Genomic DNA, 15465 nt, shown 5'->3' with positions numbered 1-15465 from the left:
GATTTCGCGTAGATATACGCGCGCGAGGCGCTCGGCCCTCGCGCCTTCACGTGACAGGGGTCATGACTAAGCGACAGCCCAGTGGCTGTCCTTCAGGTCTGTGACAACTCCACTTCGGCACTAAATAAAATTGGCTATATACAAATAAAAGTGGGCTTATTACATGCAAAATAATGCATATAATTAACATTATTAATATAATATTAAAAAAAACGTTACTAATATTTATTTATATTATTTCCAAATCGAAACACGCCATTAACGCGAACGTTAATTTAAAATTGCACGTTACCAATATTATTATATAAATATTTTCAAATATATTGGGCGTTTATTAATCGTTTCGGGCCACGAATTTTATTTTATACCGTTTTAAATACCCGTTTTTGTCGAATTTATAAATAAATACGCATATTAAAAAAATTAATTTTAAAATGCATTTCGATTTCGAAATTATTTCCCAAATTTTTTTATTTTCCAAAATACCCCATTCCAAACGCGTTATTTTATAAAATTGCTCGCGGTTTAAATGGTTAAAAAATTTTTTCCAAATTTTCGGAATTGGTTGTCACGGCCAGGCATACATTGGAGAACCTCAGTGTATTAGGCGCTATCGACGAAAATTCTAAACTGAAGAGAAGAGAGAAATTACAATCAACGACGCGCTCAAGAGACGCGCTTAAATCCGGAGTAAGTGGACCCTTGTCCGATCCCTGGCTCAGCGTGGCTGGTAGAGCCGAGTCGTGATTCTGAGGGTAGGTCTGGGGGCCTGATCCTCACATTACCCCCCTTTAAGGCCTGATCGACGTAGGCGGTCAGAGTCTTGAGTCTGTTACGTGTGTCTCCTCGGGGCCTTCCGCCGCTCTCGTGTCTCTTTCGCATCGTGTTCGGCAACATTGTCCTCGGGTCCGTCTTCCGCAAAAATATCCTCTGCTGCGCTCCTGATCCACTGTTGCAAATTTACCGGAGGTCCTGCTGCGTCCGGGTACTCCCTGTGAAAGGTATCCAGCAGTACTGGTGAATTTTTCAAGTCGCGGGCCTCATACCATGTCTCATCAGGGTCGAGTCCGACCCACGATACCTGATATTGCAACGTCTTCTTTCGTCCGAATAGTCGCGAGGCCAACACTTGCTCCACCTCCCACTCCGGTTCTCCGTTAATCTCGACCGGTGGTTCCGGCTTTTGATACTGCTGAGGTAATGGATCCGTTGCTGCTTTGCGCAGTCGGCTGGCGTGGAACAGCTTACTACCTTTATACCAGGCAGGGGTGTCGAGAATGAAGCTGTGACCCTTTTCCCCGAGAATCGTCCATGGTCCTGCATTTTGCGAGTCCAACTTGGTCGTAGGAGCTTCGGTGGAAAAACCCTTTTTGCTAACGTAAACCGCATCTCCCACCGTAAAGTCGACCGGTCGCCGTTTCTTGTTAGCCTGCCTCTGTTGCTCTATCTGCGCTCCGAGTCCATTGTTGCGGGCCAGCTCCTGAGCTTGCCGAGCTTGGCGGACCATTTCCAGCGCCTTTTGTTGCTGACCGGTCTCCAGGTCTTCTTCGGGTAAAGGTAGAGAGAGCGGGTCTCTAGGGCGAGCTCCTGTTTCTGCTTCGATCGGTGCCATGCCGATAGAGGCGTGAACGGACGAATTGTGGCCGAAGTCGAAGGCGGGAATATGCCGTCGCCAATTCGTTTGGTATTTGTCTACATAGAAGCGCATTTTCTGATCCAATTCAGCGTTGGTAATTTCGACGCTGCCCTGACTTTGAGGGTGGCGGGCGCTTCCATGTTTATGCTTTGTTCCTGTCAACTCGTTTAAAGTGTTTAGGAACTCGGATATAAACGGTCCGGCGTTGTCGGAAAGCCATAAGTCGGGGACGCCTTTCCAACGGTACACAGTCTGATAATACCGCATGGCCAAGGTCTCCGCGGTGTCTGTCTTTTTTCCCGGTAGGGTGGCCAAAAGTTTGGTCAATCGGCAGATGAAGACCCAGACGTAATTATAGCCTTCTTTATCCTTGGGCATATCTTTGCCGTCTACCATTACGTGCTGCCAACACCGTCTAGGGATCTCCAGTGGGTGCAACAGCCCAGGCGTCTTATCATGTCGTACCTTGTTGCGTTGACATTCGCGACAATTCTTAATGTAGCGTTTGACGTCTCGATTTCGGTCGGGCCACCAATAGTCCTTTTTCAGGCGGCTGAGGGTTTTATTCTGGCCTCCATGGCCGAAGATCTTGGGCTCATGAGCTTCGCGGATGAGAGCCGTTCTTAAGAAGATCTTGCCATCCTGGGTAGTCTCGGGTACCGTTAACAGACTGTCATGGCGACCTAGGTTCTGTTTTAGGTTCTCTTCCAGGATAAGGGCCACTAGGTCAGCTCCTTGAGGTGCGGAGGGTTCCAAGTTGTTAATTGTTGGAGGGGGCTCGCCGGGTTGGAAGTTAATCTTTTCCGGAGGGATTAATGCCATGGTGCGGTCTAGCACAGCTCGGGCCTTGACCGTAGGGTTGTCGACGGTTTTGCGCGAAAGGGCATCGGCTGCCACATTATCCTTGCCGGGACGGTATTTAAAGGTGATGTCGAAGTTGGCCAAGTAGTCAGCCCATCGTATCTGGCGAGCGGACAAAAGTTTTTTGGTCGACCAATAAATCAAGGCCTGGTGATCGGTAAAAACACAGAACTTGGTACCCAATAGGGCTGGTTCGAAGTCCTTTAGCGTATTAATCACAGCTAATAGCTCCTGGTCCTGAATCGGATAGTTTTGTTCAGCAGGGGACATGGTTTTGGACGAATAGCCGATTGGCTTCCAGCTGCCATCGTCCTGTTGCTGCCACACGACCCCGGCGGTGGCCCTGCCACTGGCGTCGGTGTCCATCCTGACAGGCATACCGGGTTTGAAGAAACTCATTACGGGGGCGGTGACCACCAGTTGTTTCAGCGCTTCAAAAGCGGCCTTCTGCTCGGGGCCTTTTTCGAACGGGACTCCCTTTTTCAATAATCGGGTCAGAGGTTCTGCTTGTTCGCTGGCGTGATGGCAGAACGTCCGAACGAAATTACATAGGCCTAGGAAGGATCGTACTGCGGAAACGGAGGTGACGTCGTCCCATTGCCAGCTGGTGATGGCTTCGACCTTTTTGGGGTCGATGCGGATACCTTTACCGATTTCTAGAAGTAAACCCAGGTACTCGATTTCGAAAACGCCGAAACTTGACTTTTTGATATCGCCTTGGAGTCCGGCTTTGTGCAGCCTGTAAATAACCTCCTCGGTTTGCTCAAAATGGACTTGCTCTGATTTATCCTCGGTGTAAATCAACACGTCGTCTGCGTAGGCGCTCGCGAAAGCGTCCAGCAGTTCATTAAGCTGAGCGTTAATAAAAGCTTGGAACCAGGCGGGTCCGACCTTCAGTCCAAAGGGTAAGACCTTCCACTGAAACGTCCCTTGTCGCGTTTTGAACGCCGTTAAGTACCGTGAGTTCGGATCCATTAGCAATCTGTTAAAAGCTCGGATAATGTCGATCTTGGTCATCCTCCGGGCTTTTCCACATTTGCTCAACGTCCCGGCCACGTCGGGGGCAAGTACTTGTCGTCCTTTGATGAATTTGTTTACCCATCGGTAATCCACACAAAAACGTTGCTCCTTCGATTGCGGTTTAGGAACGAATAGAGTCGAAGCTGCGGTCTCCTCCATTGTCCGTTCAATGAAATCGATCCTCAGAAGTTCGTCGATGGTTTCTTTTTCCAACTCCATCATCGCGAAAGGGGTCGAATAGCGGGCTGGCCTCCCCTCCAAAGGTTTCTCGAGTTCCAAAACCACGTCGAAGCCGGGTCGGCTAGGCGGGAGAATCGTCGACGCCTTTTTGGAAAAGAAACCTTCAAGGTGGGCAAGTGCTTTGGGTAACTTGGCTCGTACTTGCGCGATGTGCTCCGGGTCTTCGCCTGCAGGAAATGGAATGGGATGTCCATCGTGAGTCTTGTTCCATTGCAGGGCTAATACCGCATTAAGGCTGGTTGTAGGCGTATCGTTTACTGGTACCAGCGGTATAGGCTCCGTGGGTAACGGGGATCGCTTCCATCGATCTTGACGTGGGTCGTTAAGAAGGGCACAAATATTTGCTGGCAGGGCTTTGTTGGAAACGGTCTTTGGGATAGTCGGAAAGGCGCTAATTTCTGTGATCTGAGCCTGGTTTCCGTGTTGGCGTTTAGGGCCTTGAAGTATCTTGCGGACCTGGATGCGACGGTCTTCTTGTTCCATCTTGCGGTCCCGGCGGACTGCGTCAGCTTGGGCCTCGAGGTCCAGAGGCGGATTTGAACGTTGTACGACGATTGCCGGTGAGTATTGGGCCATGGCGGGCAGGTCGTTGGGCCAAACGAAGCTGCGGGTAGCTGGGAATAAGCCTACTCGATGCTTCGTCCACCATTCTTGTCCGATAAACACATCGTGTGCCGTTTCGAGGAGGATGAATTTCTGCCGTGGGAATTGTCGTCCGTCGATTTGCAAGGTGAGCCGAAGGTATTCGGTGGCTCTTGCGGTGACCTTCCTGTTAAAATCTCCAAAGTCCAAAGGTTTGGGGAGCTTTTTGATGGGTAGCTCTAAACGTTGGGCGACCTTTTTCGCGAGGCTCGGTCGGATGGATAAGTACACATCTGCTCCGGTGTCACAGAGAGCTTGGGCGTTAAGACCACGACCTTTGTCTTGCAATCGAATGGGAGCAAGAAAGGTGTTTGATTTAGGTGATCTATCGATTTTAGCTATCTGAGGCACGCAGACTGCCGAGGAGACTTCCGGCAGCCTTAGCAGTTTTCCGAATCCGACGAAGATAAGCTGTGGCCGGATCGTTCACAAGCCTCTCGATCGCCTTCGTGTTGAAGGGCGAGAACGGCGGCGATGTGAGCGGCCTTTTGGGGGCAATTGCGTGCCAGGTGCCCGGCTTCTTTGCAAAGGAAGCATCTACCCTCAGTGACCAATTTGGCGTTTTCTCTGCTGGGCGACTTCGGGGCGTCAATGGTCTGTGTGCGGGTTTGGTTCTTGGCTTCCTGGCTGTGCCGGCGATTCTCGCGTCGACGTTGTTTGCGTTCGGCGCTGGCTGAACGCTCACGGCGCTCTTCCCTCTTTTTGCGGTTCTCGCGGAGCTCCTCCCAAGCGCGTTGTTGGGCCAGCGCCGAGTTCGCAACTTCTCCGGCAAAGGTCTCGTACGAGATATTTGGGTCTTTGGATAGGCTGAGAAGCTGGGGGTTCAGGTTGGCAGGAATGTGCTCATAGAGAACCAACTTGCGTTCCGTTTTGGCAATGTTGGCTTTATCGGCTAGGCTGTTAACCTTGCCAATAAACTGGTGGATGTCTGTTGACTTGTCCGACAGACTAAACTTCAGGTGACGAAGCTCCTCACGGGCTTTGGAGGCTTGATTATCATCGTGGTAAACAGCGGCTAGGGTCGCGACCATTTCGGCTGCGCTGCTGAAAGGCATAATGGTGGATTTATAACGGCCTTGGATAAGGTCGTTGGCAAGCCCTTCAGTCAGGGAATTGATCACTGCCATGCGGCTTCTTTCTGTTTTGTAAGTTTCGTCGTCCTCTACAAATTTATCTGCGATTTTAGTGATCCATTTATCAAAACGATCCTTATCACCATCAAACATGCCGGGGTCGATGCCGGCTTTACGTGCCGTCCTGTCGTAGGCAGGGTTTTTAGCATTTTGGTTACTTCCGTAAGGCTTAAATGCTGTCCGGGCAGCGATACCATGGGGCTTAAACTCAGCCCCTCCAAAGGCGCTGTTCAAAGGCGTAATACCGCGGGTTTGACGGGTGGCATTGTTACTCCGGGTGGCGAGCTGGTCTTTAAGTTGGGCAATGGTGGCCAAAAGATCTTGCAGCTGTGATTGAGTGATTGTAGCCTGGCCGGCAGTGTTTTCGCTTTCGTCTGCCATTTCGCTTCTCATTTGGACGACAGGCGAGGGCGCTCTGCTTGGAAATTTCGGAATTTCGTTCCTGCCGTCTAACGTTTTGGCAGAAGGTTGGTGGGGAGGGTTTCGCGCCTCTCCTGGGTGCTCAGAAACTGACTCGTACTCGTACGATCCGTCAACTTCGATGCTGTCGACTGGCTGATCTTGCTCTGTGTCGGATTGGGGCTCAACGGGCTCTTCAGGCTCTGTGTTGGCGCTGGTAGGAGCGGGCTCTACTGGCTCTGGGCTCACTGGGGCAACTGTAATCTCTCCGTTTTGATCCGAGTCTTCGGTGTTGGGAGTAGCAGTGCCGGAAGCCAAATTATCTGGCTTTGCTGAGTTTGCGTTTGTCACGCGTTGGGATTGGCGAATCGGTGGGCCGTAATTTTTACGCGGCGACATTGATTTCGCGAATGGTGTCTTCTGTGGCCTAGTTTACCGTCGTGCACAGCCGACGTGGTGAACGATTGAATAAAGGGATTGAACGATATATTTTAATTGCTTCACCAGCAAATTATAGTGAGTTTAGAATTATGTCACGGCCAGGCATACATTGGAGAACCTCAGTGTATTAGGCGCTATCGACGAAAATTCTAAACTGAAGAGAAGAGAGAAATTACAATCAACGACGCGCTCAAGAGACGCGCTTAAATCCGGAGTAAGTGGACCCTTGTCCGATCCCTGGCTCAGCGTGGCTGGTAGAGCCGAGTCGTGATTCTGAGGGTAGGTCTGGGGGCCTGATCCTCACATTGGTAATAAATTATTTTAATATATTTTAATTTTTAAATCCGGTTTTTTTTATTAAATTACCGCTGCAATAATTTCGTAAAAATTTTTATAATGGTAATTACCGTTTTTTAACGTATTTTATTAATTAAATAAAAACGTTGTAAAAAACGTTATTTACGTTTTAAAACCCGGTATTAATATCCGGTTTATATTATATATTTGTTTGGTTAATATATTATTATTTCCGTTTACTTTTAATTTCCCTATTGGAATTATCATATTTGCAAAACCCGTGCCGTTATTATTACCCCTGCGTTTTTTTTATTATACGTTTCCGCCCCCGCGTTATTTGCGCGTTTTGGAATCCGATTCCAATATTTTAATAATAAATTTGGTAATGCGTAACGAACGTTTTAATTTTAATATGCGCGTAAAACCCGCATTGGGGGGTTCCGGCGTTAGGGCCGGTTTATTTATTTGCGCGGGTAAATCGATAGGGGTTTATAATTTAAAATTTTTTGCATTTTTTATTACGGATTAATTTGGCGTAGGGATTTTATACGTCGTTTTAACCGTACCGAAATCCGGTTCCGTTTTTGGTATATTTTAAATTAATTTCGGCGTATATAATATTTCGTTGGAATTTGTTAATATTTGTGGTGGAAATTCCGTATTATTCGGGGTGCGCATTCCGAAATAATATATATTATTTTTTATTTTGGACGTCGTTTATACGTTTTCCAAAACCGTTAAACGTTTCAACGCCACCAAAATATTTTTTTTGGGTTTGTTAATTTTTATTTATATATATTTTTTAAACGATTCCGGTTAATTAACAGTACCGTTTAAAAATTTATTATTAATTATAAATTGGGCGGGCGTTAAAATAATTTAAATTTTTGTTTTTATAATTTGGGGTTCGGTTAATTTTTCCGCGTTTCGCATTAATTATTATTAAACGTTATTATTTTCCAATCCGGAAATAAATATTTTGGAATCGGGCGTAAACGTTGGCCTATTTTATAATAGGTCCAATTTTTCGGCAACGTTTATATTTAACAATTCCAGGTTAAATTTATAAATTATATTAATTAATAATTCGTATTTATTAATAAATTTACCAGTTTCCTTTATTTTTTATTTGGATTTTTCATAAAAACAAAATTCGCTAAAATAAACGTTGCGCGAAATAATAATTTTGTCGAAAAACGGCACCTATATATAATATATTTTAATGGTTTTATAATTTATTAAATACCCGATATAAAATTTAAAATTCGTTTTAAATATTATTTTGTTTTGGATTTTTACCCTAACCGAATTTAATACGTATATTTTACAACCGTATATATAAATTTCTAACCAATTTGGGCGCAGGTTTTTCCTTAATTTAGTATGCAAAATTAGGGTATAATTTTTAAAAAACCGTTGGAATTATCCCAATAAAATTTTATTGGGATTAATCTTTTTTTTATTTATTGAAAAATTTATATTAATTAAATAAACCGCGGTTATAATTACGTTGGATTATAAATCAATTGGTAAATTAATTGCCAAACGCATTTTAAAAACGCGCACGATTATTTTTTATTTTAAACGTTTTATTTAACCGTCAAATTCGTATATATTTGCGGGGGGAATTTTTATTTTTATCCCAAATTTTTGCAATATTTTTGGTAATATATATAACCTGCGTACGTTATTAGGGTTGGTTTATTATTGTAAAAAAATTTAATTATTTGCAAACCGTATTATTTTATTAACTATTGTTCGAGCCCGAAAATAATAATAACGAATTTTTTACTGGTTTTTCCGGTAAACGGAACGGTTATTAAACGCCCTATATATTTATTTTTTAAAAATAATAAATATTTGCAACCCGTCCCTAATTTTTCGAAATAAAAAAAAATAAAATAAATTATATAATATAACCGGTACGGTTTTTCCTTTAAACGTTTTAAAACCATTATTTTCCCATATATTTGGGCGTATATATTATATTCCAAAAATATTGGTCCTTTAATTTTTATACTTTTAACCCGTTGGACCAGCGTTTTTAACGTTTTTGGGCCAAAATGGTCGGCTTTTTTATATTAAATTAAAGAATTGTCTTTTTTTTCGTCGTATATTCCTATTAAATTCCCTTTTTATATGCGAAATGTTTTTATCCATTTTATAATTGTTTTTAACGTAATTATCCCTGCAAAATTTACAAATAACGTAAATGGAATTCGCAAATAATTAATAGGTAATTTATATTATAAAAAAATTACGTTATTTCGACGTTTCAATTCGCATAATAAAATATTATTTTTTATATTTCCTATACGGATAATATAATCCAAACTATTATACCACACGTTTTTTTTCAAACGCGTTTTTAATACGATATTTACGTGGAAATTTTTAATATACGTTATATTATTAAATTCCAATATACGATTTTGTATTAAAATTCCATTTATAATGCGTATATTGTAAATATTAATTTTGACGAATTGGGTGCCGTATTTTACAAAACGCGGTTTTTTACCGTAAAATTTACGCAATATACCGGAATTAAACCGTTTAAAATTATTTATTAAATAATCAAATAGTAATTATTAAATAAAATATTATTATAATATATATTTTTGGAAATATTTATAAAAATAAAAACGTCTTTTCCGTGGTCGTTAAATGCGTAAAAACTTGGCGTATCGTCGCCAAATTTGTAATAAATCGCCAAATATACCGCAAAAATTATAATAGGTGGTTTATTTAATTGTAAAATATTTTGCCTATTTCCGTTTATAATACCCTATATTTTCGAAATTGTATTTTTTTTTGCGAATTTAATTTTTAATTCGGTCCAGCGTTTTTTCCTAAATTTTTTACGGAAATATTTGCATTTTATTTGCGAAAAAATTTTGCGGAATTATAATCCGGGGTTCCGATTAATTAAAACGTATATAAATGCGAAATACCGGTAAACCGGTTAAAAATAATAATTAACGTTATAAAAATATTTGTAATTAATTCGCTTTTTATTTTAATTATTATTATATTTACAAATCGCGTTTCGGGTATATTTTTTAATAAATCCACCAAACGTTGCAAAAAATTTAGCGAAACTGCGCCTTCCGCCAATTAGGGGGTTAATAATATAATTATTAAAAATACCCCTAAATTAATTAAACGCGTAATTTAAAATAATTATATAATTTAATTTATCGAATTCGTTCCGTAAATTTATAATTTAAAAAAATTGGAAACGTTATCCGGTTTTTGCAAATTTCCTAATGGTTAAATCTTTTTCGAAATTAATTATTTGGTAATTGCGCCTTTTTTCGTACGCCGCGTTATAAATTTTAAATTAATTTATTTTATTATTTATAATACGCGCTAATATTAAAATAACGCGGTAATTTTTAATGGTTTGTTTTTTAACGTAAAACTTTAATAACGCGAATTTTTTTTTAAACGTTTTAACAATTTTTTGGAACGTATTTTAACCGTTACAATACGCGGTAAATAAAACGGTATTAAAATACGTGGGATTTATATTTTTAATAACCCATTAATGCAATAAATTAATTTTTTTAAATTGCTCGTTTATATAATTGTCGAAAATTTTTTAATATTTACGCGTTTTATTTATTACGTTTTTAATTTCGGAAAAAATAAAATTTGTTAGTGTAACAGGTTTTTCCAATATTTTAAAAACAGGGCGTTTTTTTTTAAAACGTTTTTACGTAATTTCGGAAAATTGCCTTTTTTTATATATTATTAAAATCCAAAATTTTAAATCGTATTTTATATATTGCGAATTTTATACGTTTAAACGTTTTGGTAATTAATTTTGTAAATTTATTAAACGTTACGAATTTTTTATAAATTTGTTAATTGGGATTTACCAATTTCCAAACGCGTAAAATTTCGGCATTTTGGCGGTAAATTTTATATTATTTTAATTAGCCTGTTCGGAAATTTAAAACGGTAATTGGTTTTTGGAGTTTTTCGTTGTAAAATAGAATAAACTAAAGGGATTTTTGGAAAAATAGGGGTTATTTTTAAAAATAACCTTTATTTTAAAAAAAAAATAAACAATTATGGACGTTATAAATGTAATTTTATAACGCAATTTGCGTAAAATAAAAATCGCAATAATTTATTACTGTACCGGGTTTATAATTAACGCACACCAACGTTTACGTGCAAGCAAATTGATTGGGTAGGAAAACCATATATTGTTGTAGGTGGTGCTATTTAGCCTAACGAACATAATAACGCTTTTATGGTGTTCCTAGCGCTGATTAAGCTTCTGTCGTCATGTGATACCAAGATTCTACTGATTATCTAATGCAACAGAATGGAATGTCTAGGTCGCTTAACAATTAGGGCTTCGCTTTAGGTCCGTCCGCCTGACAAATCAGCGATGAAAACAAAACATCTGGGCTGACAAACATTGGCATTTGGCACCAACTGCACCCGGACAAGCAAAAAAGAAGAACCACGCCATGATCGCTATCAACCTATGCACTCTTTGAAACAGACCAATTCTTTCTCGTGACCAAACTGGTCTCGACCAGTTCTCTGTACCTGGTTCTCCACGCCGCACCGAGAGTCTGCATCGGCTCTCCGCCTGCTGCCTCCACCTGCGTGTTCACCCACGCTACCAGCTCGTCCGTGTATGCATCCTCACGGCCGTACAAGCTATGAAACGTCTTGCCCAGCGAGACCGGATCGACCTGCTCGTCGCCATCCTGGGCGACCCAACGCCTCGCAAACTCTGCCGCCATGTCTGCCCTGGGGGGCAGCTGCGCATGTCCCGAAAAGACTCGTGCTATGACCTGCGCCTGCACGTCGAAGAAGGAGAACGTCGAGATGTGGTAGGGAACGCCGACGAATGCCAAAGTCGGATCGGGGATGTAGAAGATGTCCTTGTGGAGGTTGTGGGTGATGAGCCCATCGGCCGTGACAATCACCTCTTGATCGTTGGTCTTGCGTGCATCTTGCAGTTCGAGCCATGGTCTTTGCATGCGTGGCCCGAGGTAGGGATATGAGGTTATGTAGCCGGTGGCCATGACGACGTGGTCTATGTCCCTGAGAACCGTACCATCCGACAGATGCACGGCACCGGGGAGGTGCTTCTGCGAGTCTGGCGTTTGGTCTAGGGGTTCAAACTTGACAACCCCTGCAACACGTTCCACGTTGCTGCTGTCGGGGAACATGGTCGTCGGTAGGTCAAACAAGCCCCCTCGCGAGGACTGGTAGACCTTGTTCGCGACTGAAGCCGTCTCCCTGAGTATGTCCAGCGACGAAACACCAGCCCCGACAATGAGCACGTTCTTGCCCGCGAACCCAGAAGTCTCAGGTCCACGGTACTGCTTCGAGTGCGTGATGCTTTGCGGGAACAGTTTCTTCCACGCAGCCAAGCCCGGGATTTCAGGTACGCGAGGGACGTGGTAGTGGCCCGACGCAGCAACCACGGCGTCAAACGTCCACACGCTCTCGGGGAACCCGTCGCCATCATCCATGCCCTTGGTCCGAACATGCCATTTCCCACTGGGCGACTTCCAGACGTGCAGCACCGCCGTGTCCAGCTCTATCAGGTCCTCGATGCCGGCCTCGTCGACTATCGAGCCAATGTACGCCTCCACCTCGCGATGCGTGACGAACTCGGGCGTGCCGGCGGGCCAGTCCACGATGGTGCTGCGCATGAGCGTCGTCGGGACGTTGTTCCTGAGTCCCGCGTAGCACGGGCCCGGCGGGGCGTGCGTGACGTCCTGCAGCGGCGTCTCTGGCCGGTCGCTCGGGAACGCCGGGTCTCGGGGCACGCGGCTGTCAAAGAGCCAGTTGCCGCCGACGTTGGAGCCCCGCTCAAAGACGCGGACGTTGAACCCGTAGCGGGAGAGGTGGGCTGCCGCCACGACGCCGCTGTATCCTGCTCCCACGACTGCTACATTGTTGATGGCTTGTCGACTTTGGGTATTTTCTTTCTCTCCTGTGCGGAGAGTGATGCGGTGCTGAAAGTCGTTGTGGGTGAGGGGTGGTTGGAAATGGCCGTGAGCGGTGCTGCGGCTTGGCGTTTCTGCCAAGTGCGTTAAGAATTCCATTGCTGCAGAAGCGAATTTATTCTGGCTTCGTATATGACAAAGGATACAATGCATAAAAACACGCCCACGAAATGCAGGTGGTCTCGATCAACATGTAGCGCAAAACACTAGTTCTATACTACAAGGAAGACCCCCGCGATCCGGATAAACCGGGCGTCCCCTCAACCGAACAAGACAACAACCAGATGATGCAGGCTGTTGTACGAGTCTAGGACCTTTGACCTTCCTTCCCGGATATTGTGCGGGGGATAAGGAAAAAAAGACTAAGTAGTTCTTTGGCGACGCCAGGCCCTTGGGGTGGGATGCGGTGCTACAATTGGGCGGTGGCGTCATCGCAAGTTGGATGGTGTGACAACACCAACTTCGGACCATTACAGATGGAAAAATGCACTCTTTTTGCGGGAACTTCATCCTTGGGCGGGGTTGGGATGAGACGGGAGTCACGGGACCCAGACGGGACCCAGACGGGACCCAGACGGGACCCAGACGGAGGCCGAAGAAGATGACTTTTAGCATCTAGGAGACTGGGACATAACGGGGTGAAACCTTATCCTGAGGTGCTTTTTGTCACACATACCATGCAAATGAGCGAAACTCAAACAAGATCTTGAAGCAGATGCAGGAAACACATTTTTTATTTGCCACATCCATATTGGACATAGCGAAAGGGTTCAAGTTAGGTTTACCATCATCTACACTACCCTACTTTCACCGAGCTTGGCAACTATCTGCAGAGTATCCCATCCTCAGCTGGACCCCTGCTCCGCCTCCTTGGCCTTCCTGGCCCTTTCACGATGGTGCAGGAGACGGATGGCAAACGCCGTAGCAATCATACCCGCCGCGATGAAAACCATGGTGATGAAACCCTTCTGGTACCGCGGCTGGTCGACCTGCTGCCAAATGAGCAGCGGCAGCCAAGCCTGCACCACGTACGCCATCTGGTTCATGGTCGCCACGACCAGCGCCCTCTCCTCGTTGTCGTCGCTGCAGATCTCGTGCGCCCACGCAAAGGTCAGGCCCGAGATGCCGCTCGACACGCTGCCAAAGATGAAGCAGAACCACTTCCACCCCACCGGTATGCTCCAGACCGCCAGGCTGGTCTCGGTCACGATCTTGAAGCAGCCCGCAAACACGATGGGCGGCCACCGCGCACCGCGAAAGACGGTGTCCGAGGTCCAGGCGTACGCGAGCGTCATGACGACGGCGATGGCGGCCGCGATGGTCGGGTACGAGTTGATGGCGACGATCCCGTAGCCTTCCGACTTGAGCCAGAGCGCAAACACCGGCTGCCCGCCGTAGCCGCCGCCGTTGTTGAACAGGATGTAGAGGAGGGGAAGCAGGTAGATGTGCCAGGACGAAAAGATCTTTTTGAACTTTTGCTTGGTGTAAGGGGCGCGGTTCGCCCGTCCCTCGAGCACCATCCTCTTGCGGGCAATGTCGATCTCCGCCTCGGTGAGCCACCACGCCTTGGTGATCTCCGGCACGTCGGGGAAGAAAAAGTAGCCGGCGATGGCGATGGGGAGCGACACGACCGTGTTGATGATGAAGAGCCACTGCCACCCGCGGAACCCGTTGGTGTCGTTCAGGGTGTAGGCGGCTGCCATCAGGTAGCCCGAGAACATGCCGCCAATGTTGCCGCTGGCGTGGAAGATGCAGCTGCGCTTTGCCAGTTCGTCCTTGCGGTACCATGATCCGATGACGTATTGCATGCCCGGGTAGAAGGCGGACTCGGCCAGCCCGATGAAGAAGCGCAGGACGTAGATTTGGGTTGCCGACGTGCATTTCGCGAGGAGGATGGTGAGGACGGACCAGATCACCTCACATGTTGGGATCCAGATGGAGGGTCTGATGCGAGTGAGGAGCATGTTGCTGTGCCGTGTGTGTGAATGTCAGTCAGTACGACAATAACCAAGTGATCTGCAAAGGGTTTCGGGCAGCACATACCTTGGGATCTCTCCAATAACATAGCCGACCGTCCAACATGTGATCATGTAGTTGAGCTCGTTGCCATGCAGGCCCAAGTCCTCCTTCATGCCAGAAACAAAGGCGCTCGTAATGTTGATCTGATCCAGATTCTTGATAAAGTAGCCTAACGAGGCCATGGTGAGAATGACAGCATCTAGCTTGAACAGAAAGCGGCGCTCTTCCTTGGGCTTGTCGAGAGTGTCCCAGATGGTTGAACGCCATGATTTCTTTGGCTGTTCGTTGACATCAGCCAATACCGATAGAGGGCTGGAGCTGGAGTAGTCCGAGTTGGTCCCTTTGCTGTCAAACGCCCCATCAGATGTATCGATTGGGAGGCAGACCGGGTGCTTTGGGTCGGTAGTGACCATGATGACGGCTAGCTTGTCGATGGGGAACAGAGCACTGGTTGAAGCCCTTGGGAGGGATATTAAACCCAGCAGATACGTGAGGAAGCTGTAGCACACTACTTAATATGACAATAAACAGTTGTCGCAAATGTACCCGCCCATGAGCCCCTGTCATCGACTCGTCGCAATTCTATCACCAATAGTATCCTTACTATCAGGCCTTATAACAAAGCAGTGGCGAGATATGCAGTCTAACCCAAAATTCACCTCCCTCCTTGGGGTTTTCCTTGGCTTCAGGCTTGCACAATCTTGTCTTGATAAGATTTCAAGTCTTGTTGGTGCGGAGGCGTTGCAGCTGTGAGTCTAGATTGCATTCCTCGAGGACGTAGTTCTAAGCT

General features: G+C 45.2%; 2 protein-coding genes across 2 annotated transcripts; both read right to left on the bottom strand.

Annotated features, from left to right (window-relative positions):
* Nucleotides 1–11127: 11127 nt before the first annotated feature.
* MGG_02320 (thiol-specific monooxygenase) lies at nt 11128–12763 on the bottom strand. Its single transcript, XM_003709042.1, has one exon. The coding sequence runs from the start codon at nt 12753–12755 to the stop codon at nt 11172–11174; it is 1584 nt and encodes a 527-aa protein (XP_003709090.1). The 5' UTR covers nt 12756–12763; the 3' UTR covers nt 11128–11171.
* A 738-nt stretch (nt 12764–13501) lies between these two features.
* Nucleotides 13502–15088, bottom strand: MGG_02319 (pantothenate transporter liz1; the record flags this gene model as incomplete). The annotated part of the gene is made up of 2 exons (XM_003709041.1): nt 13502–14624; nt 14700–15088. The coding sequence occupies 2 exons, from the start codon at nt 15086–15088 to the stop codon at nt 13502–13504; spliced, it is 1512 nt and encodes a 503-aa protein (XP_003709089.1).
* Between the last annotated feature and the right edge of the window lie 377 nt (nt 15089–15465).

This window comes from Pyricularia oryzae, chromosome 1 (assembly GCF_000002495.2).
Source record: "Pyricularia oryzae 70-15 chromosome 1, whole genome shotgun sequence".
Taxonomy (NCBI): domain Eukaryota; kingdom Fungi; phylum Ascomycota; class Sordariomycetes; order Magnaporthales; family Pyriculariaceae; genus Pyricularia; species Pyricularia oryzae.
Note: the sequence above shows the minus strand (reverse complement) of the source record. Positions and strands in the feature narration are given on the sequence as shown.